Genomic DNA, 25,125 nt, shown 5'->3' on the forward strand with positions numbered 1-25,125 from the left:
TGTGGAGAAAAAGGAAAGGCGTTTCTTTAAACAGTCATCAAAACAAACACTTGAACTTGACTTTTTAATGGAAGCTGACGCATGACAATTACAAGCAAGCAAGCAGAATTGTTTTAAAGTGTAATGCCAGGCAATGAAACAACAATACGTCGTAGATTAATTTTAGTTTGGTTGTGTTTCTAATTTATGGTTATTGCCTTCTGCGGGTACAAGTGTCATAAAATATTTATGCCATGAAGAGTAATGCACCCAGAAAACGGTTCACCGGAATATCACCCGACAAAAGGTTTAAATTAAATTGACCTGAACTTATACGGACATCTTCGCATTTTAATGTTATTACGTCTGATTTGGTCGAATGGTGTTGAGCTATCTTTGATGGCTTCAGGGCATGTGGAATGGGTAAACGCTGACGCTAAGGTATCTTAATATGAGATCTATGCATATATAGAACGTCCGACGAAACTTAGTGTCAGCCCTGTTACCAGCAATTTGACCACCTACAATTTGGAATGTTTTAGAAAAGGTTTAAAATACTTGAAAATACTGTTGGGATTTAGCCTATATGTAAGCTACAAAACAAGAATGTTAATAGTAAAACTGAAGCTACTTGCTGTACTGATAGTTCAAGTTTCCTATTGGACCTTAATCATTGGATGTAGCGATATACATTTGGAAGAGCAAACCGTTGCTGAAAGGGCAAAACAAGCTTCCATCATCGTTTTTGCTGAAGTAAGTTTTAACGCGCCATTATGTATTTTTTTTCGTGTAACGTTACGGTAAGTGGAGTTTTCGTCTAAATTTAATGCGGAACACCATTTCCGAATCGCAAGTACCTCTTATGGCAAGAATGTTAAGTATATAATGTACTTGTGGTCAGATTGTCGGGACCACAGAGAGCATTTATGTCATCGATCAGTTAATTTGTCCGTTGATGGCATGCGACCTTGTATAGCTCTAAAAGCAAAGGATGGTAGTAAACACAACACGGACTATTATAAACTTTGATAATCAGACTTTTCTATTTCAGGCTGATCACAAGTATCCCGAATATTCACACAATAACGAAGAAACTTATACAATGAGGTTTCGTCACATCTGTATTTTAAAAAACGAGGAACATTTTTTTGGAAATTTGGACGAAGCTACATTAAAACGTAACCAAGGCTATTACTTTAACGTGACTCAATTGGGATTTACATCTGGATGGTGTTTACAGGTAGGCCCACTTACATTTGTGATGTTTATCACTGAGACCTTTTTATTTTTTCACTTGAAAATGCGGTTAAAGAGTATTGTTTCGTAGTCAGGACGACTCTTATCTAAATGACTTGAAGTTTATTAATTTTTGATAAATGTTGTCGGAGGTTGGACAAACTTTAAATATTGTAAAGTAAGGAGAAAACATTCTCTTTTGCCAAGACTAAACACAGACATTAAATAAGCCCGTAAATTACAGCTCGTGGTAATCACCAAATTGCTGTACGATCCAGGCAAAAAACAACAGTTTTGTTTTGGATGCGCAATGTCGGTTTTGAATCTACCTATAGTACATAAATGAAAAATTTCAAAACTTGTAAATTATATATTGTTCAAAATACATCCATACACTCTTGTCATCGATTTTTGTTTGTGCAATTGCGTTGCGTTAGCCAAGGTTGCCATATTATTCATGACATTTGTGCTTTTTTATTTTTTTTACGAGAAGCGTCTGAGGAAATACAAATGTGCTTTTTAATTATTTCCGAAAACGTGCTTATGATATTAAGCCCATATGAATTTTACGCAAAGCTGAACATACGAACAACTTTTAAATCTGCAAAATTTTAAAATACAAGGTATAAGTGTACTGTGCCAAAAATTTGATACAAACACGATCTTATGATTTTTAGGATGAGATTTCTCATAATCGGATTTAACTTAAAACTAGTTCAATTTTACGCAAATATAAAAATTGTTTCATCCAACATGAAAGAGACTCAGAAATAGTTTAATATGCAAAAGATGTATAGACTGTATATAGCCCTATATAGTTCTATGTGTGTTTAACGCTTGAGATACAAAGGCCCGTAACAATACGCCAGCACTTTCCAAAGTGGGGTCCGCGGAAACTATGATTACATGACAAATATGAAGAGTTCCATGAGCTATTATCAGGTTTTAAGCATAGCATGCTGAACATATATTTGTTGTTTCGTCGACAAACGCACGAGAACCAAACAGAAAAATTGAGACTATTTTTGTGACAAACGTTTTGGTTTGCTTGACGTTGCTAAAGATTTTGAGGTTCCTTTGGCTAATAAAAAACGTTTACCGACTTCCGCGGACAAAAAAGTTTGGGAAACAGACAAAAAATTATCAGGGCCTATGAATGTATTTTGTTCAATAAACCCAAAAGTTTTATTAGTCAAACTGCAAGTGGTGTGTTTTTTAGGAAGAAAGTTTACAGACTGTTACTTCTTTTTAGGTTGATGCAATTCCCGGTAAAAAATACTATGCGTTCCTGCGTCTTGATGACAAAATCAACACGTTTGTTGTGGATCGCATCAACATGCAAACACCGATATTCGATGACAATCAGGAAAACAAAATCAATTTAGAGGAATATTTGCACGACAAAAACTGTGAACCAACTTTTCCAACGCAAACAACAAGCACTGAACCCAAGATGAAAAAAACATCCACTATGTCAAGCATGACAAAAACAGTAAAATTTGTACCAGTGACTCCAGCTTTGACAAACCCTCAATCTCAAAGCACAACTAAACTAAGCCACTCCGAGTTCGTTGCCAAACCACGTGTGTCACTGACCGATAAACCATCAACCACTTCATTTGTTCCGAACACCACCAGCACAGGAAGCTCGGCTGGACTTCAGCCTTTGAATTGGTTTTGGATCTCGTTGACAGCATTTCTAGTCTACCAAGTAAATAATATCCAAACTGCTGCATTATAAATATAGGCCTACAAACGAATAGGATAACTCAAAACCATCAGCAGCATGAGGGTGTCACAATAACGCTAAGTCACCCTACAGTATGAAGGAATATTGTTTTTGTGGCTTGCCACGGTACAACTATCTGCTGAGAATGGATTTAACCTTCAATGTATAAAGAAATTTTATTACGACAACGACAATAGTTGCAAATTTCAAGAACGTAATTGGACGTTTGTTGTCCCCTACTGATTTTACACATTTAAAATGATAATGAAAAGTTCCAACTAGGAAATTCAAGTCATAATCAGATTATAAAATCTCCGTTTTGGTTTATTGTGTGCTGATATGTTCATTAAATAAGACTTGCTGAAATTTTTATGCTGAATTGAAAAACAATTATCGGGAAAAAACAAATTCTAAGTTTTACGAGTTATTACCAAAACTACGCGCCATGCGCACTCAGTTTGAAAAAGGCATGTCGTACTTCCCGTTGCGAGCAAATACATTTGTCAACACACAATTTTACTTCTTTAATATCCGTGTTAATTTACGGTTTAATCACTATAAGCTTTTAATTTTTTGCCCAATGACTATGGGCTTTTGATTGGACGTGCACAAGTATACCTTCGTCAGTATTTATCATGTTTTAGCCTTTCACGAAAGTGTCCAGTTTCTTTTTTTTCCCGAACAATAAGAGTTCACAGGCTCAACTGTTAATATTTCCATGTATGGTTTTTGTTAAACTTTTAAAAAACATAATACAATCTGGCTGAGGACATTTGGTAACATGTTACAATTTCACTGGGATGCAGTTGTTTGTTAAGTTGATACTTTCAAAGTTTTAAGTGTATTGCAAACGTATCCCCTAATATGACGACGTACCCAGGGTTCAACACATGTTTATTATAACACTGTTGCACTACAGATATTTCACCAACACAGTTCGACAAATAAATGAAATACTTATATGAGCACAACAGAAACTCATATATTACTGCAGAAGGAGATATATGGAAAATATAGCCATAAAATAATGTACAGTGTACAACAATATATACATACAGGTGGACACACAAGTTTTTCAAAATATGCTTCTTAATAATACCCATGCATAGAAGAGACAAACCACATTAGGACATGCACTTACTTTGTGTTAAGACAAACCAAAACATTAATTGTAACACTTCACTTGGTACAAAATCTTATACATCAAACACTGCCATGTGTGTAACCTAATGTCAGGGCTTGTGTTTGATAAACGCAAATCAAGCACTGCTGTGAAAAAAACTATGAGTACTATCAACACTTTGAGACATCAAGTCTGATGCACCATCAGTAAAGTCATGTAATGGCTCTTCTATGTGACCATTCTGCACTTGATATCCACTTTCATGACTATGGTCAAACACCAATATTCCACTTAGTGTTGAGTCAACCTACAATAAATTAATACTTTATATTATAGAATTACCTTAATATCACATAAACACCAATCCTAATAGCCCACAAAGTTTTTTAACAGTTAAAATGCAATGCATTTTGAAACTAAACAAAAAACATTATAAACATTTTTTAACTAAGCAATACTTGTTACTCTGTTGCCAGACTAATAATGTTTTAAAAGTATGGCAATTATACATCCAAAAAAGTATACATAAAATATGACATATGCAGGTATTCAATGGGAAAAAATAGACAAGTATCCGTCAATTTTATTGTCTTGTAATATACTTACATTACCACCACTGGCAGGCATATTAAAGTCATTGACATCATTTTGAACATCATCTATATGTGTTGCATAAGAAAACAACATACTACTTGGTTGAGCATTTCCAAAATACGAGGATAAGAATGTCCAGTACACCAATGGGGCAAACATGGTGAAATAGGCCAGGGAATATGCATCCAAAAAACTACAAAACAATCCTAATTACAAAAATATTTTGTGCAAAAATCCACAAATATGAAATACACACCATAAACCAATCCAATGCCAATCCAATAATAAACCGCAACCAATGACAGCTATAAGGTTTAAAAATGCCATAAAAGCCACATAAATGTAGAATGATTTGCGTGCTGGAAAATTTATTAAGTTACATTATATACGTAATACTGTGTATGCAACAAATATATATTTGAAACAAAAATTCTTTATTTTGATTACTTACTTGGAACAGAAAGAAACTTTTGCAACCATTCAACAAAAGGCAGACAACCAATGAATATGTATGTCTAAACAAGTCATATGTCGGAAGTTAACAGGAAAAACGAAAGACAGTAATTTTTATGTCAGATTTGAAACAACAATATATTAAAACATCATATTTGGTAAAGCTGCAGACAGCTTGTGAACACGCACTGTTTCTACCTGTAACGTCTAATCAGTGCAGCTGTTGAGTGGCACTGTGCTAGCTTTCACACTCACAGGCACACTTGTCTCCACTTTGTGGTACCTTTTGGTCAACTTGATCTTACAGGTCGAAACAGTGCGTGTACACACCCTGTCTGCAGCTTTGCAATAATATGGCCTTTTTTGCACATATATCATATTCAGTATTTTACAAATGGTATTAGTTACTATCTTTAACATGAAAACTCACAATTAAAAAGACAATAGATGTTATGAAACAAAATAAACTTCCACCATGCCCATAGACAGACCACTGCGTAGAGTTGATTTGAAATCTTGGGTCTGTTTCAACCATTTCTAAGGTTCCCTGTTAACATAAGTGATGCAGGTGGTAAAGTAGTTTTAATCTTTCTAACTGTAAAAGCAGAATATTATGCAACTTATGTTTAATTTCCGAGAGCTGCATGCATGCAGATGGCTACTGTTTTTACCTTGCATTTTTGGCTAAATGCTTATATATATGTTTAATTTGTTTGATAGCATGCATATTAAAATAACACCATACCTGCACAACAGAATATATAAGGGCAAGGGATGTTGTCACAAACAAGACACGCTTGATGCTAGTTTTGCTGTCTAAATGACCAAAGGCAACTCCAAACACCAAAACACTCATTTCCGCAATGAGCAAAAAGAAACGCAAAACAACCCACAATATCTAAAATGAAACTCATTATGGGTTAATGCACAAAACAAACACACCTTCATCTTACTTTGTTGGCATCACTCCCAGACAGGGTAGCAACATCAACAGTCATAGAGACTATTCCACGAATGACTGCCAGAAATGCACTGAGTGCCACTAATGTAAAGTAAGTAACAAATATTGGACTGCCACCACTCCCAATTCCAGACAATATTCTATGCCATACTCGCCTCAAGCGATACAACACAAAAATCAGAAAAAGTACATTGGGAACAAACAACACAACATCCCAAATGCGAATTCTAAAAAAAAAGTTTGGTAATTTTAGCAGAATATATAAGATCACAAATTGTTAAAACTAATGTACCTAGACACTCCTATGTCTTCATACAAAATCCATAAACATCGACTTTCGTTAGAAGATGATACATTTTCATACAGTGAAGTGGTAGGCACATTAGTTGTTGGCTCAGAAAGTGTAGTTGTGATTTCAGCACTGGTTGTTCCATTAATCGTAGATGTAGCAAACGTTGATTGGAATACAGTTGTTGCACTAGCAGATGTGCTTGTAAAGTTTGTGAAGTTGGTTGCCGTACTATTCATGGACAAATTTAAGGTTTCCTAAAGCAACTAACTACATCAGGTTTTAAACAATACAGTTCCTGAATTACTGCAACCACAATAAATCACATAAAGTGTTTAAAGGCACTTTCATTTATGACTGCATGAAAAATGTTGCACATTATAAATTTATAATGTGCATATTATATGTGTACCCAAAAATTGTTCTCACTATTTTAGTAGTTTGATTAGTTGGCCAGAATTGGATCAACAATGCAGCTACGTTATGAATGAATTTAATTAACCTTTTGGGTCATACTTACGATACCTTCTCAATTCTTGTTGCAAAAATAAAACAAACGTCTTCCTAAAAGTCATTGTTCCGTAACCATCACGTGATTTACGTGATCAACGAGCCATGTCTACCAAAAAAATTAATTAGATACGGAATGAGCGTTGGCTGTGCCATGTGGTAACGATATCACGGTAGCTACCTTACCAATTTTTAGTATCCTTCGGTTTGGACCTACTGAGGATTGACAATAGGCGATTTCCGTTTATAGGTTGTTTGTTGCTAATTTCGTTCGTGGCGTGATCTACCTGTATCTGTCAACGTCAACGCCTTACACACCACATTGGGTAAACTTAGGGTTATTAATAATTTGTGACGTTATATGCAATGTCAATACTTTAAATGCCCTCATGGAAATGTGCTATATTTGGATGGTTATTATGTCGCCGATTTTCAAAGGCTCTTGTAACATCCAATGATTCTGTGAAGCAGGGTTTCCTAAACTCGGGGGCGCGCCCCTTTAGCGGGGCAATAAGACGTTCGGAATACCGTCTAGCGACCAATCAGTGATCTATCCGCGTTTGGTATTTCTGTGCACAGAAACTTTTTATCGGTAAAGCACGACAACGAGAGCTTTATTGTCAATTTACTCACAATGGAAACTGTGCCCGCGGTAATGGTCATTATGTTGACGAAAATAGTTTTGGTTTCTGGCTACGCTACTAGTTGTTTTGCAGTTGCACTGGAGTGTTAAAGACAAAAGTACGGAACAAACTCAATTGTGCAGAACAACTGCGATGTGCATTGTCAAATTGTCATTCACTAATCCACGCATTATAAACACCTATGTTAAAAAAAACAATCCCTTCCAATGATGAATGATATTAAAATTAAACAAAAATATATTTTAACTTGTATTTTTTTCGAGGAATGGGGGGCGCAAGACTGGAGATAAAATGTCAGGGGACACAACCAAAATAGTTTAAAACCACTGCTGTGAAGTAATGAAGATATTTTATAGGGAAACTGAACCACATTACCTACGAGTTGTTTTCTAGCACATTAATAAATGTCCTACTCCTATTTGTTCGAGTAATGATAATCTAATCATAGCAAAGCATACTTTTTGGATATCAACTACTTTTTAAAGCGCCCGCTCCGATTGCGGTTAGCAAACTATGTTGAATCCAAATTATCCGGCCTGGTCTGGAAACATAGTGATTAATCTTGAAAACTAAAACTAGAGTCAAATGCGCAACTTTTACCCACATCCATTTCCTAAATTTAGCGTATTTGTTCTGTAAGCTTGCTAAAATTTTCGAAAACAACGATGTTATAATCAAGGATGTTATTGTGATATTGTTGTTCTGGGGAACAATCGAGTGGTGGTGTACCCATTTACACCATCTCGTCGGTAATTGTAGGTCTTTGACGATAATAAAGATACTCCAAGTGCATTTTGTGTGCAGAACCACCTTAGTTTCTAATAACGCAAAAATCTGCATGAACTATCTAGCTCTGTAATTGTAGCAATACTACAGTAACCATTTTACAGAGAGTATATGTCGATTGTCGCGAAAAGGTGTAGGTAGCAACAAACCGTGAAAGATATTGTCACGTCATTTTGCTTTTAGGTCTACTCATATCTTTTGAGTTTTCCTCATTGCATTGATTCAGAGTAGCAGATAGAATGTTGACCGAGTATAAAACATACTCAAAACCGCCCAAACTGGTTTAATAAATCGGGTTCAGTGCCGGTTCAACTTCCTGTGGAAATATAACGTAAACGTGTGTTCACCCACGCGTAAAATTTGTTTACGTTATCAGCATTGTTGCTGAGCTGCGGTGTGTAATGAGTCCAATTTTACAATTTGGAAAAGTTTAAACAACTAATAGTCCTGTTATCCCCCCACCAAATTAAATCATACATTTGCACTCTAAAAACTTTGAAATACTTATCTGGCACTTATGTATTAAAACTTTCACCTCACTAACTCCACTGTAGAATATATTAATCGTATATTAAAGGGCAGTGGAATTCTGTGCAATATTTGTGTAGCAATGGGAAAAAGCAACCATCAACGACCAAAACAGCTCAACACTTTATCAAGTTTGTTGTCAAACAAATTACTGCAAGTAAGTTTAATATGTATAATAATACAAAACCCCTCCATATTATATCATTGTGTGCAGATTCTTTTTGTGCTATGTGCTGTATCATTTGTGTATTTGTTTTACACTTTTGCATCAACCAAAGAAGACTTTTTTACCAAAAGTAAACAAATGTACAAATCAGAAAAACTGGATTCTTCAAAACAGAGTGGCAAGTGACCAATATATATTTTGTAAAGTTTGATTATTTTTTGCAATATATACTTTTGTTTTTATTAATGAAGCTAATATTAAAGTGGATAGGAAAGACAGTGGTGAAGAAACACTGCAAGAAAAACAACAAAAAGCTGGCAAGGTGTTACAAATATTGCTTGCGTACTAAATGATAAATAAATGTTTTATCTGCCTTAATTTTTCTTTTAACACCCTGTTTGTATTGTAAAACTTTCAGGTACAAGCTGAAAAACATGCTCTGGAGTTCCACAAAGACTATCACGCCCTGTTCATTTTTACAAAAGTTAAAAGCAATCCTAAATTAAAGTATAACATGGTACAGTTTTGTTCAGTACCATGGAATTTCAATGATTATTGCTTTCAGAGATAAGTTTAATGTGGTATTTGGATCTCTGTTTGAACATGCAGCATTTGACAAAGATGAAACCTTTCATGTCCATTTTGTTTGTGATGAAGAAGGAAGAGAGTTTGCTGAAGACTATTTGAAAGGCAATGTTGCCCATCCACAATTTGCATTTAAGGTAACCTTCACAGTCTATCAATGATTTCAATGGGTTAAAAGTTTAAACCAGAAGCTCTAAAATTTGTTTTGGTATAGGTACATTTTCACAGTGCAAAATCTGTAAACAAGGAAGTGTTTCCCAAAGTACAGGCAATACAGACCATGTTGGGACAAAAACACCCATACTATGATGATACAATATTTTTCATTTCACTTGTTCTTCATCATGTCATGCCAGATACTGTAAGTTCACCGAATGAAATGATAAACCACCTAGCTTACCAGGTTTATACCATTCCAAGGTTCATCGTTTGGTTCAGTTGGATCTTGATTTGAAATTCACAGTTAACATAAGGGATTTGTGGAAGGAATTTGCTTATTTTAAAACGGACAATGTAATTGGTCTAGCCCATGAAAATCAACCAGTGTATAGGTGAAATTCGTTTGTGACAAAACATGCTTAATATAAAAAATCTGACTTAAAACTTCTTCCAGGCATCTGTTGTGGAAATACAGGCAAGAAAACTTAGAAACTACTGTTGGCAATCCTGCTGCTACTGGAAATCCTGGTTTTAATTCAGGAGTAATACTGCTCCATCTTGACAGAATTCGTTCATCATACCTTTACAGCTCTTACCTTGATGTAAACAAATTACAGCCAATTGTGCAAAAGTTAGTAATGTGGTCTTTTAATACCAACATTATTTACCGGTCTATTTTTTCAAGGTATTCATTTAAAGGACATTTGGGTGATCAAGACTTTTACAGCTTACTTAGCTTTGAAAGCCCAGAACTTTTTTATGTATTGGACTGTGTTTGGAATCGTCAACTCTGTGAATGGTGGAAAAATAAAGGTTACCAAGAAGTGTTTGATCAATATTTCCACTGTGATAGTTCCATCAAAATTTGGCATGGAAATTGTGACACTGCAATCCCAGCATGAAAAATATATGACCCAGCATAACATACTTGAAAGCATCAATCATATTTGTGTGCAAATTGTGTCTGTATTTCATTTATATTTGACTTTTAACAATTCTTTCCATGACTTTTGTATCTTGTCAGTATTATTATGTTCGCTTTTTGCATTGGGTGCATTTTCATTTCTAGGAAAAGTAATTTTTTATTCAAATTAAAGTTCGCATACACTGATTCACCAACAATTTTGTATTAAAGCAAAACAGGGCAGTGTCAAAAATTCTGCATATTTGTTGATAGGAAATTGGTTATTTTTTGCCCTCCACCATGATAATGTGGTAACCAAACTTAGTCTTGACAGGGGGATCTGTGTAGTTAGGTGAAGCAAGTGAGCTGATTGGTAGTGCAAATGCTGCATCCTGAAATGGTCCCACCATCGAACCACGGGTCATCCAACCCAAGTCACCCTAAATACAAGATAGTAAACAAAACATTTCAACCTTAATAATGACGCACTTACTCCGGCCCTTGCCTTGTCCTCACTGTACTGTTGGGCAACTTCATTAAAACGCATTCCGCCTTTTAGTTTCTCCAGTGCTTCCATGCATTTTGAATGTTTTTCACAAAGGATATGCCGAACCTAAAGTGCTAAATGTAATTAGTGTTTCAACATCTTTTGACATTGCTCATGATATAACCTACCTTGACAGCATTTCCCCCTTTCTTTTCTTTTCCTCCAGATGAATCACCACCTGATTCTACATGACAATTTTGTTCTTAGTTTAAATTTTAGGACAATGGTTCCCAACCTCTGGTTCATGGACCCCTAGGGGTCTGTGCAATGGTTTCAGGGCATCCACAAATGAAAAAAAATTAAAGCAATTTAAGTTTTGTTTTCAAACTCTTCTGTGTGAGTGGTGACTCACAAACATAATTTCATTGAAAAGAAATGGATAACTTCGTGACAAGACATCCACGTAAATTAACATGAAAAACAACAGCTGGCTAAGACAAACATCTTGTTTTACCTTTTTTTGCTCCACCTTTTGCTTTACTACCACCTTTGGGCATTTTTAAAGGCAAGGAGAAAAGAATGCGGTTTAATCTTTTGGGAACATGCGTGAACTTCAGAGATTAGTTACGTTTAAAATTATGTGTTGTAAACTCCTTACGTAAGTTCTGTGAGTTTGAAGATTAGAAACTCTAGTAATTTGAAAAGTAAATTAACACGGAAACAACTTTCGAAACTAATGTTGAATTCTGTAAGTGCAATGTGGTTTCGGCAATGCAGCTAACGTTAACATCGCGCAAAGTAAGTATTTTGTAATACTTAAACTAACAAGATCCCCAATAAGCAATAATGGTCATTGGTCTTGGTGGCAAGTGGCAATAGCATCACAATGCATAAAATGACGTAACACATATGCATTGTTAGTCATGCGTGGAAAAAATTCTGTCTCTTTCTTTCGTATTACACATACCAGTTGAATTATTGTGTAGATTTGTTTATGAAAAATTTGAAGTCAACATGGACGAAAGGGCGAAACGAAACTACAAAATGATGGCTCCAAAACTGAGGAGAACATGCCTGTCTGCTCAAAGCGCTTTATCAGGAAAACCGAACATAGAGGATGTTCCTCTTGGAGCCAAGTTACCATTGATACCTGGAAGTTGCATTGTTCTTTCCACTGTCAACCTCGGCGAAAAGGTCAGTTGGTTATGTTGTGAAATTTCATTACAAAAATGCAAGAGTTTTGTTCATCGCCACTACTTTTTTGAAATGAACAGTTTTGTATTTGAACGATATTTGCAGCTTCACCAGCCATCTTGTGACTTTGATCGTACTTATCCCAGTGATGTGTATATTAGCAACGAATATCGCTGTTTGCACGACCCCCATTTGCGGCATTACTTCGCACAGAAGTCTGACGTGACGAAGAGATTGAAAAAACGGAGATATATTACACCCGAAAATAAAGTACGCTGTTAAAAAAATAATAGTCGTATTTACATGGCTAGATCAATGTTAAATAATTTACTGTATTTAGTGATTCGATTACAACGTAAGCTATTTTAAGTTATGATCCGGAAGTTGTGAAGAGTTATGTTTAGAGTGAAGAGTTATGTTAACAAAACATGTTACATACTATAAACATATATTCGTTGTACAGGTAGTCTGCTCACTTAAGGAATACAATCTTTACCGCCAATATTTAAAGCATCTAAGTATTGAGTACTTCAACAAAATTCTGCGGGAGGGGTATGAGAAAGAACTTGAAATTAAACGGGAAGAAACTGTGGCGAATATTGAAAAGAAGCAACAGGTCTGTGAACAAAGAAAATTGCCTCTCACTATCATGCAATGTCACTAATGAACGGCTATTTTACAGGATCCAAACAATCCAATTACCAAACGCATCAACCGTGCGACAAAGGCACGAAACGCAATGGAAAGAGCTTTGATCCAGAAACGAAAGAAAGTGATCCGGAATGCGGAAGAAGAGAGGGTAGAGCGATGCAGGAGAAAGGAGGAGGAGATGCGGAGAAGGATCGAAGATGAAGTGGCGAGGGAAAGAAAACGGGAAAAATACAAGAAGATTAAGATGATGAAATTCGAGGAGGTGAGTTTGAAATGAATATAAGTAAGATTCAAAACTTGTATTTGATAGTTTTCTTGCTTATGCATTTGTTTGGCAAGATCGCCTAACTGCACAGGTCCTTACACTTGGCGATCACAGCTATCGTATCGAGATCCAGCTATTCAATCATGCGGTTACATGAAGCATTGCTGCATTGTCTGTTAGTGCTGCTAGAGATCCCCTATGTATAAGTGAAAGTTGCCAGGCAAAGTAGTGCGCTTGCGCTCCTGTGTATCTTTCTAAAAATGAAAACGTATTTTTATCAAAATTTAACATTTTTGTGGTAGGAGCGCTTGCTGAAAGAAGAATTGCTGTTTTACAAACACCAGGAAGAGATTTACAGAAGCAAAGAACTGGAGGAAAGAAAAAAGGCAATTGCTATTGAACGACAAAGGTAAAATAGCTGCGTTTATGGCAAACGTAGGATGTTATGTAGTTATATTTGATTTAAAAGGAAGCTGACAGAAAAGTATGAACGGAAAAAGCGATTTCATTTGATGAAGATGGCGGAATTAAACCAACTTTTAAACGAAAAGGAAGAGGAACGACAAAAGAACGTTGAATTTTGGAAAAAATTCTTTGAAAGCAAATTGAATCAACAGCGTCGTACGTATAAGGCTTTATGCACCTACTGGATTTTCTTGAACTGCACTTTTGAAAGTATAGGCTACAGTAGAACTCGGTTAATCCGGATTTGCTTTATTCGGAAATTGGCCCCATTCGTATGAATTTGAAGGTACAAATAGTTCGTAATCTTTTTCTTGACAAACAACTTCGGATCTTTCAGAATATTTAATCCAGATATTTCCTATATCCGGATATAAGTTACAGTTTCAACATCTTATTGTAATCCGAATTTGGGTGGTCCCTTCTTCAATTATGCAGTTGTACACCAAACAACGTTTCGGTTGCATGTTTGTTTATAACAACTACCTGCAATTAGATCCTTGGTTTATTGCATTGTTCCCAAATTGGCCTACTTTCGTATTTGCACATACCAGTGAAAATGTTGCTGCTGAATGATTTGCAGTCAACATGGACAAAAAAATAGTCAACATGAACAAAAAATAGTTAACATGGACAAATTGACCCACAACAGTGGTTCCCAAGTTGTGTGTCGTTTCAATATTGTTTAGTCGTGATTTGTAGGAGTTACGAATTGTATCAAAATAAAAATGCGTATCCTTTTAGCTGTTGCAGTGATTCAAAACAGTAATCGTTATACATCAGCTACTGCATCTATAAAAATGTCAACATTCTGAAGACGGGCCATTGGTACATGAAAGTTGTGAACCATAGCTAGGCCTACAACATTTTAACATCCAATGATTAACCGCCAGTATTGCTGCGCGTATGATGACTTTGCAGTCAATTCGTCCAGTGTTTTTGTGGTAGTCAGTGCTAAAGGTTAGACACACGTGTTGCAGTATCTTTTGGGATAGGTTACACAAAGATGTGCAAAAAAGCCATAATAATATTGGTAAGCTGCAGACAGGGTGTGTACACGCACTGTTTCGACCTGTGAGGTCTCATCAGTGCAGCTGTTGCAGGGGCACTGTGCTAGCTTTTACTCTAGCAGGCACACTAGATTCCACTTTGTGATACCTGTCCACAGTGCCACTGCAACAGCTGCACTGATGAGACCTCACAGGTCGAAACAGTGCGTGTACACACCCTGTCTGCAGCTTACCAAAATTACACAAAGATGTTGTTGCTGTATTCAATAAGGCGGGTTTCACAAATATCCTACTAGCTACACAGCGTTGAGCTTAAAACAAACGTCAAAACCATAATGCCTTCACACAAATTTGGCCTCTGTAATTATTCTTGTGTTTTAGATAAACTTCGGCTGATAGTGGCTAAGCAAGCCCGACTTAGAGAGGAAAAAAACAAGAGGATTGAAGAAAGTCTGAGAGCTAGAGGTTGGAGAGAAGTAAAAGGGAAGTTTCCTGAACAACTCAAAGACGAAATCAAGACAGAGAAAAGGTTTGGTGAAAACATACCAGATAAAAATGTGTAGAAGGTACACTTTTGGTGAAAAAGACTGTGCTTATAGATTTACAAAAAAGAAAGTAAAAAGAAGCAAACCCTGGAAACCTCATCAGTTAAGTGCTCTCGGTTTTCATAATGCGATTGTTTCTGAAGATCTTCTGGACTTGATTTGGGATGAAGATGTAACTGATTCGCCATCGTCTGGTTGGTTAAATAAGAATAAATGTTATGCAGGGTGCTAAATTTATTAAACTAGATGATGGTGAAGAAAACTCAGCTGGTGACGCGATAATTAATCCACTTCTGAAAACTTTGTCGCAACAAGCAAAAATCATCTGCGATGACGTAATCACCAGCGAACGCGCACGACATCTTGTGACAGAAGTTGTGGACTTATCGCAGAAAATGGAGAAAACATCGACTGAGTTAGTGAAGCAAGCTATTGAGATAAGTCAAGAGGTGATGCTTCCCATGCTGAGAATGTACGAACAAAGAACGGGCGTAAAAATCCCCGATTCAAAGGTTGGTTAATCTTTTGTAATTTGTATCCCAATCTTGACATATGTATAAATAGTTATAAATTGCAACTTCATATATTGAAAAATGTTGGTCTTAACTATAGACTACAGATGCTGGCCTGGCGATCACACTGTACCTTCAGTAATGGCAATATGCCCCCAAAGCATTATAGCTTTTAACAACAGGATCAGCCTGGCTGCTGTTAGGAATATATATTTTGGGCATCATCACTTCCTTCATAGTAAACACAACAATAAAATAATGTAAAAAGCGTCTCATTGCTGTGTTTGCCATGAAGGAACTGATGATGCCCTAAGTATATATTCCTAACAACAGCCAGACTGATCCTGTTGTTAAAAGCTAGTGCTTTGTATGTGTATTATAAATTGCAACGTACTTTTTACTACTTTTCAAGCATGTACTATTTTTTATTTTGTTTTTATTTAAGTCAGGTGTTTCCTCTTATTAGGTTTTATCAACCTTACACGACCTCTGCAACGATATCTTGGATGAGGAGACGGACGATTTGCCTTCACTAGTTAACATTTCGCAACCCGGTCAGGCAACAATAAAAGCTGGCACCAAAGATTCTGCAGTGAGGTTGGTTTGACTCAGCACCTCTGTGTACAAAAAAAAATACATTTCACTTGATACCCTTATTGGAGAGAACAATCTGAAGGGAGTTACTGGTTCGTATTTTTCAGGTTTGTAGTATCCAATACGGATCTCCCTGGAGGCCACAGAAACCGGCAACAGCGTCCTCCGACGCCCATACGAAGAGTCAAGTTTTATGAGTCAATGGGCGATTTGAGCGTAATACTTTTTTACTTTCTGGGAATTTATTGCTTTTTTTTACTATTTGGGTAAATGGGTAATTACGAAATTCTGTATTAAGCAAAACTCCAGAAACGGATCATGCTTTTTGTTAATTTTATGTTTTACAATAAACCTAATGCTTTGGCAGGAATTAGTGGAATCCGACTCACAGGTAATTCTCGGGGAGACGATAAAAACGCTGGCAAGCAAAGTTGTCGATCAAGTTTTCAAGACCGCAGATTTGCCTTTGCCAAGGTAATTGCAACACAATCTTTCGCAAAGTCTTTTGTTGTATCCGTAAAACACCTTGCAAGTTATTTGCACATTTTGATAAGCATTTTCTTTATTCTTCATTTTATCACTATGCTTGTACTTTCCAAGGACCGTTTTGCAAGAACGTGTAAGTGACCTCGCGAACTCGGTGGTGAATGAAATAATCACCATTGAAGAAGCAACAGAAACTCACATGGAGTTTGTTGATTTTGAGGCGATTTCTTCTACATCTTCGGAACACTCTGAGGAAACCCTCGATCGCAAAATAAGCTTATTGGCTAAAGCACTTGTTACACAGAGCTTTGATGAGGAAACTAGTAGTGGTAAACAGTAGCTTACCCGGTGCTTAAAGACCAAATTTGTTTTTCTTGTATAGGAATTTTAATTTTTTTTATTTTTCGAGAGGTCCAAAAAATTGTAAATAGCTTATCTGCAGAAACATTAAAATCTGATGACACCATGGCGCAATCTGACGTCAGTCTCCTGGCGCTTCAAGTTGTGCAATCCGCTTTCAAAACGCTCGATCCAGCAGCAGAAATTAATGAGGAGAACAGTCAAAGACTCTGCGAACAACTGGAACCTTTGATCAACGAACTTTCTTCCAAACTTGTAGAAGAGGTAAGCGAAATACGAAAAAAGGCGGTTTTTATTTTTTGTTCCCAAATAATGCCAGTCTTCATATGACAAAATACATGCATGCAATCTTGTTTCAATACACATTTCGTTTCTCTGCGTTACCACAAAAAAAAAACGAAAATTAGCAAAACTGAGACACTTCCCTTTATGCTGTAAGTAAAAATTTAAAACGATGTTACAGATTATTGTTGGAAGACAAACAGAAGCAGGCGAGATTTTTTTACCGGATGAAGTCGTGCATGTTGAAGAAAAGATATCCAAACTTGCCTTAAACATTGTTGGCTCTGTTCTGAAAGGTTAGTTTTGTAGTAAAAGTTTTCAGTACCCGCAGCATTTACAGTCAAGGTGTTTATACAATAACATGTTTAATTTGTTTTGTAAAATAAGGCAGAATTTAAAACCTGATTGAAGGCCACAAAATGTGCCCAATTTGTCGCAGTGGTTGATGTGTGGTAGCAATAAGGCCTAAATGGATTGACAATGTTGTCCTATAGTTGTTTTGCAAATAAGTTCAAATAAGACGTTTCGAAATTAAATATCCGTTTTTGTCTGTGGCAAACTCATACGTTATACCCTATATATTGTGGTAAAGCACGAAAATCACCACGTGTATTTTTTACCTATTCATTAAAACACACAAAAGTTCACCACAGGTTATGCTTTCGCCACAGGTTATGTGGTTCGTTCCCTGACATAAACCACATAAATTTTACATGCCATGCCCAATCTAAAAGTCTTAAACAAACAAAAACTATTCGCCCCAATACTGCCATTGAAACATCGACACGATTTGCATTATTACAACTGTTGGAGCGCAAGGACGAGACTAGCGGTTGAGGCGCTTGAAAGTGCTACCGTATTCCTCTCACACATGAGAACTAGTGGCGGAAATATCGGAGGTGGTGGGTGTTTAGCTTTCCACGTGACAACACTATAACGGGAAGACAGTCTCTATTTTTGGTCTGACAAAACGGCGGCAGACTTAAGAGTTTTATTTGTATGGGCGCACTATCTACGTATGTGCTAAAATGTAGGTAAGTGTCGTAACTAGTGCTTACGGTTAACTGCAAACAACTGAAACTGTCTGATAGAAATGATGATGATGATGACTAGGTGCATAGTTTAAACAGATAAAAAGTGTCATATATCTAGGTCAAAATAAAAGTTACATGCTACAGAGAGAAATCATTTAAAGCAAACGGCAAAAATGTTTACTGTGTGTCATGTTTTGTTGTAAGCACGGGAGGCGCTTGTAGGTAAATTAATTTGTAGAACGATAACTGCGTGGGGTAAGGTATGACAGCGCATATTGTACTGTGACATCCCACATGCTAGAATATTTATAATATTACACGATCAATGACACCCTTTTAGAGAACAGTGGTACGTTTTATTGATTAGATTGGCAACATTCTAAGTGTCGCTTAAGTTGTTTTCTGTATGGTTGATTTAGAATCACCAGGTGGACAAAAATATTGTAACAATGTTTACATGTCTGTAGTAGGTCTTGCTAAGAATTCTTGAAAAATGTAAATATATTTGTTCTAGTTGTGATAAAACATTGCAAACAAATATGACAAATCATTTAAGCGTTGACAGCAGCACTGAGTTGCTACCGGAGTACACGACTTCTCTGCTACCGGTTGGATTACAAGCAGAAATAATTGGCAATGTTTCTGCCGCCCTTCTTACAGCTGCAGCGTTCTATGTGCTCATATGTTTAATATACTATGAATGGAAGATTCATCGTTTGAGAAAATGGGGCCTCAACAAGCTTCACATTGCCTCCGCCGCTTCAGCCTTGTTGTCTTGTCTTGCCGAACAATTTGAACTAAGACTCGGAAAGACAGCGGATGTTTGGTGTCTGGTCTACACTGTGATGGTTGCATTATTTTATTTGGTCGGTTCACTTTGTACTTACACTTTGCTGTGGTGGCGTCAACGCACCTTTTACACCGACCCCCTGTTGAGGAACTGCAACAGTAAAACAATGCGAGTTATTAGTAGGTTAACAATTTTCGGAGTTTACATTGCCCTGTTGTCTGCTGTATTGACCATAACACTCAGCTATGAGCTTCACAGCACAACCGACGGCTGCATCTTGTCCCTGAAAGATGGACAGTCAATAGTTCCATCAATTTGCTTGACAATATTGGCCGCAAGTTATGTTTTGTTCCAACTTTTGCTTTTGGGGCTTATCGTTTATCCACTCACAGGAAGCTCGGGTGGCAAATTTAGGTTTTGTCGGCAAAGAAGAGGCGAACCAAGAAACGAAATACTAAATTTAATTAAGAGACTTGTTGTTTGCACAGCAATATGTGTGACGTCTGCATTGCTTAGCGCAACCATAGCTGCATGTAGCATTTTGTTTGCCCGCGATTCTTATTGGTCTCTTATTGTTCATGTTGATCTTATCGTAAACACAGTGGCTATTGTTTGCACTACCGCAAACTGGCGACAAAGACTGTTTCCCTGCTTTGAAAAACGTGCAGAGGAAGAGGTCTACTACTCAAGGGACGTCGTGCAAGTATCAGCCTGATGTAAATACATTTGTTTCACAAGCAAATTATCCACCCCGACCATAAGCACAGTGTTATTACCGTTGATGTTTTTGTGATGCAAATCTACAACCATAAAAGTCTTTTGATCTGTTCACACCAAGTGTTGTTTTCCGTTCTGAGATTTAATTTTTTATATCGACGACAATAACAACATTTACACGATACCTATTACAATGACCGCAATAGTTGTGCTTGCCGACATAAAAATCTAAAACATACAACGCTCATAGACAATAACGAGACTATAATGGATATTCATCAATACAGTATTTTTATCTCTAGGGTCTGTACGTAATTTCACTGGTTTTTCTTTCGCAGTCTATAGGGCCTTGAAGTGTAAGTATTGACGCCACCAGTTATTAAATTTGTTAAGTCACACCGCGCTAACCAAAATGAAACGAAGATTCAGCCACTGCCAGGTGTGTGTTGTAAACCCGGCCTCACACATTTAATAATTTACAAATACAAATCTGATTCATTTAATCAAAATAGATTCGAACCGGCCTTTGTTGCGTTGACAAGAGCGTGTTGGACTTTTGTAAACGGTTTACCACGCAAAGATGAAGTTGTTACGTATTACTCGTAGCTAAAAATGGGTTGTGGCAAGCAACAAACATAACGTAATTAGTACCACGCATTATCTACAGCAAATAGAACACCTATCTTCGATTCACTGTCCCTCATAGGCGCGAAATGCGACTTAGCTAACTGTGTCATTTTTGTATTTGGCGTCTGTAAATGTCAAAATTATTTGCTTAAGTTTTTGGAATTGTTTGTTTTATAATCCATATTTTACATGGACAGATTTCAAAAATAGCAAAAGTAACTCGAAGTTTTTTCTGTAACCCCAGGGTCGGCAGCATCCGCTTCCACGAGTTTGTCTTCCATAAGCAGTGTAACCCGAGAAGCAAAAATTGGAGAAATCACAGTCGACACGATTACCTCAATAATGAAGCTGAAGAAACTTCTTCCGCCCGACTTGAGCGTTGTAAACAGAGACACAACAAAACGTGCATTTACGATAGTTAACGTTCACAAAAAGGGATTAAATATAATAATAAAAAATATTACCTTAGAATCACCTGCGGCAGCAGCAATTGGAGAGATCCTTAATTTAAAAGCATTACACGAGACACCAAAAAAAGTTTTGACCAGTCTTGAAGAAAATGACATACGTCGTATCGGCACAGAGATAACAAAGTAACGCTTTTGCTTTTGTAACAACTTACAAACTAACAACTAACTTTGGTCAATTTCACCAATGGTCTTCAGTTTGTTTTAAAGCCATAATATTACTTACTGTCTGTAAGCACTTCTTCGCTTCGTTTTTTTTGCAGGATAATAACCTTTTAGGGTCAAAGCTTGACGTGTGGTTTTTGTTTTTCACATATTATTAAATTTTCTGGACGTATAAGAACTTGTATCATCATCATTACTTTTTCGTGTTAGAACGTTGGTTCCTTCTCGATGCGCTTCCTCTGTGTTCTCATCTGGTATCAACGAACTTGCGATTGCTCTCACCGAAAACGCGGTTCGTAACGCAGCGAAAAGTTCCTCATCGGATCAATCTTCTTCCTCTCCTTCTCTCGATAAAGCTATTAAGGGCCTTGCTGACACATTGGTCAAAGTAAGTTGTAGAAAACAAGGAAAATACTTTTCAGACAATGAACAAATGTACAGAGTTGCACTAATGAGACCTTACAAGTCGAAACAGTGTGCGCTACTTTTTGCAGCTCAGTAATAATATTGGCTTTTAAGCTTCTGAACAAATGCATTGTTCGACATGTTAAATTACTTTCAAAACAAATTTCCGCAACAATGAAAATTTGCTTTGACGAAATATGGCAGCTGCATACTTTTAGGAGACGCTGCACAAGTCGAGTTTGCTATCGAGTGGAACTCAGTCAGCGATTAGTTCTGGTTTGGATTTATTGGCTGATGACATCACCAATGAGGTCATTCACAGGGTCGAACAAATTTCTGAAGAATCTGCAGTAAGCTCGGGAGCAAGCAAGTTGGCAGATGATTTAATTACGTCCGCACTTGAAAAGGTTTGGAAAGTTTCATTGCCGTGAAATCACTTCTCGTGTACTTGCAAACACCAATTAAAAGTCACTGAAACTTCATATAAATTTGTATGTGTTTTAATGCTCAGGGAAATAAAGTAGGAAGTTCCACGGAATCAGCTGTTTTGAGTGGGGTTGACATTCTTGCTTCCACCTTATTTCAGGAAACGATTAGATCAGCGACTGGTGTCGGCAGCTCATCCGAATCCACTTTAAACTCAGCTATCAAGGTTCTCCCAGCTTAAATTAAAAGCTAAAACCAAACACTATGTGTACATAATTTTCTTCAAATTTAGGACTTGTCTGAAAATGTCGCAAACATGGCGTTGGACGAGGCTTTGGGAAAATGCAACAACGCAGGGAGTTCGGCCGAATCAGCAATCAGTTCCCTTGCGACATACGTCACAAAATGCACTGTTGGAAAGGAAGGGTATTTGTTGTTCCAATTATTACATGCGTATTCCATATGTTTAAACGCAACATATTTTGCGTTAGATTTGTTTTGTCACATCATAACATTACTGCATAAAATTGCTGTGTTGCTGAAAATGGAAATCTGCCATTAAAACCACTACTGCCTTTTGAAGGTTGAACAAAAACACCGCGTACGCTTTAATTTAAATAGGGTTCTTTTTGAGTGAAAGGTATTTATTAATATCGACGTTTTAGTCGCAATACAACAGATCTTCTCAAAGACACTGTGTCTGGCAACTTCATTTATAAACTGTTCAAAAACCGACTGTTGATAAACTGTTTAAAAATATATCAGACAATCCCCAAGATGAACTGTTTACAAGTGGTCTTTTGGTTGCAGAACAACATCTAGTGACGTTGAAAGCGCTTTAAGTTCTGGCGTAAGCAAAATCATCGTTGACACTCTCTCAACTCGTGTCATGGAAATAATACAAGAAAAAAAAAATTCGCAGTTAAAAACTGTTGATAAAGACAAGTTGAAAGGGGACATTATCCGAATCGTTCGCAGTTTAATTGACGCTTACAACAGGTTGGTATTCGTACTTTGATTTTTCTCTAGCTTATTACTGTATTTTTCATATCACAGTTCCATGTCCGATACGCAACAGGAGGACCAAACAAAAACATCGGATGATAGTAAGAGTTTGGTTCACATGGTAAACCACATTTTAAACAAGGGCGTCTTACAGAGATTACAAATGTTATATCTTCACTGACATCTAGCGGAAGCTCAGCGGTAAGTACTGCCATCAGTGCTTTAGCGAACGATATCTTGGGGAATTGCATTGTAACGCAAAACACGTCAGGTGAGTTGTATAAAAACGACAAAATGCAGATTTTTAAAATCATTTATGACAGCTGCAGACAAAAAGGACTTCTCTCCAACACATCATGACCAGTCAGTAAGTATTTTACGTTGTGCTTGGATGCTTGGTCAATATAATATTAATATTACGGAACAAACAGCGCATAGTTGATCAGTTGTGTAAATATTAAACAAATTTTATTTCAATGAACATTTCTGGTCAAATTCACATTTGTTTATTATGTTTACTGGGAAAGCTTGAACAATCCGAAGGTCAAGAAACTCAGAAAATTGCGACAAGTAAGTCCCATACGCACAGAACCCCATATGAGTCCAACTTTACATGGCGTTCTCCACAAAGCAAAGGTAAACAAGGTTGTACCACACTCTAAACTGGTGATAAACATTTCAGAAATAGCGAATTTACGAATCAACTTTTTTATTACAGACTCGCACTCTACAAAAGACACGCGTGCTATTAAAGTTTATGCAACACAACTAAACCTGTGAGCCGAATGTTTACATATTACTAGCACCGTTTCAAACGGCTTTACTAATTTATACGAATTCAAAGAAATAAAATGGCGGAGGGAAAGAAAGCGACATTTAGTCACCATGTGATGCCAGTTCTCACCGAACAATCAAGTGCTGAAATGCAGGAAGCCCTTGACGAACTTGCAACTCGTATTGTAAAATCCGTTGTCTTAAACAACAATGACAGTACAGGTACGATGTTCAGAGTTTTGCCAAACACTATAAGAAAGTTCACAGAAACAGTTACAGATACTAGCGAGGATGTTGTGTATCTTTCCAAATCCCAAAGCGTCGAAAAATTGGTTGAATCTTTGGCACTAGGTGTCGTGACGTCACTGCTAGGACTTGACGTCTCGATTTCAGATGAAACTTCAGTCCAAGATTCGACAATCAGCAATACATCGTATGTTACTAATATCAAAATAAACTATTTGCGCTGGTTTCGTTTTGCCATACATCAGCCTAATGGTGGCATATTGGACCGTTCATTTTAGGCCTTTAGATGAAAAAAACGAGAAAATGGACGAAGTGATACCGACCCCATCATCTGGATATTTTACTCGCAACAAAGGCTTGTTTGACACTCGCACAAAGGTGGGAATCTAACGCAAAAATGTTTCTAATGTTCGTCCTATCATGCATTCTGCTGATGGTACTTCACAACCTTCTTAACAGAAAGTTAAGCGGGAAAATGTATTCAAGTAGTTCTATCTTTTACAATAGCTTGCCAACCTGCCGCGCCCTTCCGCCCCGATTCCTGGTAGACGCCGGCATGCGGTAAAAGAATCAGGAATGTTTGAAGCATTACCAACTTTTCTAAACCAGCCATTCGACGGTATATGCACATTCACTTTATGTTATAGATTCACTGCAATTATAAAAATACAAACTAAATTATCTTTACTTCATACATTAACAAAATTATTCCTAAACATGTTTAAGTAACAATTTTAAACATTGTAATATGCAGCAACGAAAAAGGAGTGCGTCGATCAATGTGAAGATATTGCCCTTAATCATCCTCACAGGTACAAAAGGTGTTTTGAAGACATTACTACGTGACCAACTTTTCAGTGATTTTTTAACATTTTTTTGAGATATGGTTGATTTCATGGCAAAATGTCAAAAGCGTACGTGGGATAGCAGCTGCCCGCATACTGTTTCTCGATAATCCAGTGATTTGCTAAATGA

The 25,125-nt window shown here is 36.8% G+C and overlaps 6 protein-coding genes across 6 annotated transcripts; 4 read left to right on the forward strand and 2 right to left on the reverse strand.

Moving 5' to 3' along the window:
- The first annotated feature begins 474 nt into the window (after nucleotides 1-474).
- LOC145902029 (uncharacterized) lies at nucleotides 475-3,712 on the forward strand. The gene is made up of 3 exons (XM_082989866.1): nucleotides 475-732; nucleotides 1,031-1,219; nucleotides 2,468-3,712. The coding sequence occupies exons 1-3, from the start codon at nucleotides 586-588 to the stop codon at nucleotides 2,954-2,956; spliced, it is 825 nt and encodes a 274-aa protein (XP_082845992.1). The 5' UTR covers nucleotides 475-585; the 3' UTR covers nucleotides 2,957-3,712.
- Nucleotides 3,713-3,826: 114 nt separating this feature from the next.
- Nucleotides 3,827-6,666, reverse strand: LOC145902028 (transmembrane protein adipocyte-associated 1 homolog). The gene is made up of 8 exons (XM_082989865.1): nucleotides 6,368-6,666; nucleotides 6,068-6,302; nucleotides 5,860-6,012; nucleotides 5,545-5,661; nucleotides 5,113-5,176; nucleotides 4,918-5,020; nucleotides 4,674-4,854; nucleotides 3,827-4,374 (listed from the first exon to the last, which is right to left on the reverse strand). Exons 1-8 carry the CDS (start codon nucleotides 6,601-6,603, stop codon nucleotides 4,204-4,206), a joined length of 1,260 nt encoding a protein of 419 aa, XP_082845991.1. The 5' UTR covers nucleotides 6,604-6,666; the 3' UTR covers nucleotides 3,827-4,203.
- Nucleotides 6,667-8,684: 2,018 nt separating this feature from the next.
- On the forward strand, nucleotides 8,685-10,853 carry LOC145903920 (xyloside xylosyltransferase 1-like). Its single transcript, XM_082992110.1, has 9 exons — nucleotides 8,685-8,989; nucleotides 9,047-9,176; nucleotides 9,250-9,320; nucleotides 9,417-9,505; nucleotides 9,564-9,720; nucleotides 9,798-9,944; nucleotides 10,004-10,134; nucleotides 10,197-10,373; nucleotides 10,428-10,853. The coding sequence occupies exons 1-9, from the start codon at nucleotides 8,915-8,917 to the stop codon at nucleotides 10,642-10,644; spliced, it is 1,194 nt and encodes a 397-aa protein (XP_082848236.1). The 5' UTR covers nucleotides 8,685-8,914; the 3' UTR covers nucleotides 10,645-10,853.
- Nucleotides 10,854-10,919: 66 nt separating this feature from the next.
- Nucleotides 10,920-11,987, reverse strand: LOC145903921 (peptidyl-prolyl cis-trans isomerase NIMA-interacting 4-like). The gene is made up of 4 exons (XM_082992111.1): nucleotides 11,648-11,987; nucleotides 11,322-11,377; nucleotides 11,140-11,259; nucleotides 10,920-11,086 (listed from the first exon to the last, which is right to left on the reverse strand). Exons 1-4 carry the CDS (start codon nucleotides 11,688-11,690, stop codon nucleotides 10,928-10,930), a joined length of 378 nt encoding a protein of 125 aa, XP_082848237.1. The 5' UTR covers nucleotides 11,691-11,987; the 3' UTR covers nucleotides 10,920-10,927.
- LOC145902938 (uncharacterized) lies at nucleotides 11,736-24,996 on the forward strand. Its single transcript, XM_082991028.1, has 32 exons — nucleotides 11,736-11,791; nucleotides 12,120-12,327; nucleotides 12,433-12,597; nucleotides 12,791-12,943; nucleotides 13,010-13,240; nucleotides 13,546-13,652; nucleotides 13,713-13,864; nucleotides 15,097-15,244; nucleotides 15,315-15,454; nucleotides 15,507-15,772; nucleotides 16,239-16,369; nucleotides 16,474-16,582; nucleotides 16,734-16,840; nucleotides 16,967-17,147; nucleotides 17,264-17,476; nucleotides 17,676-17,790; nucleotides 20,907-21,255; nucleotides 21,505-21,682; nucleotides 21,918-22,106; nucleotides 22,211-22,351; nucleotides 22,418-22,551; nucleotides 22,936-23,124; nucleotides 23,182-23,231; nucleotides 23,285-23,401; nucleotides 23,454-23,497; nucleotides 23,658-23,766; nucleotides 23,849-23,906; nucleotides 23,975-24,126; nucleotides 24,178-24,337; nucleotides 24,429-24,528; nucleotides 24,658-24,769; nucleotides 24,905-24,996. The coding sequence occupies exons 1-32, from the start codon at nucleotides 11,736-11,738 to the stop codon at nucleotides 24,994-24,996; spliced, it is 4,656 nt and encodes a 1,551-aa protein (XP_082847154.1).
- Nucleotides 19,068-20,033, forward strand: LOC145901581 (uncharacterized). The gene has a single exon (XM_082989316.1). It carries the CDS (start codon nucleotides 19,068-19,070, stop codon nucleotides 20,031-20,033), a length of 966 nt encoding a protein of 321 aa, XP_082845442.1.
- Nucleotides 24,997-25,125: the final 129 nt, after the last annotated feature.

The sequence above is a fragment of the Ascidia mentula genome, chromosome 5 (assembly GCF_947561715.1).
Source record: "Ascidia mentula chromosome 5, kaAscMent1.1, whole genome shotgun sequence".
NCBI lineage: Eukaryota > Metazoa > Chordata > Ascidiacea > Phlebobranchia > Ascidiidae > Ascidia > Ascidia mentula.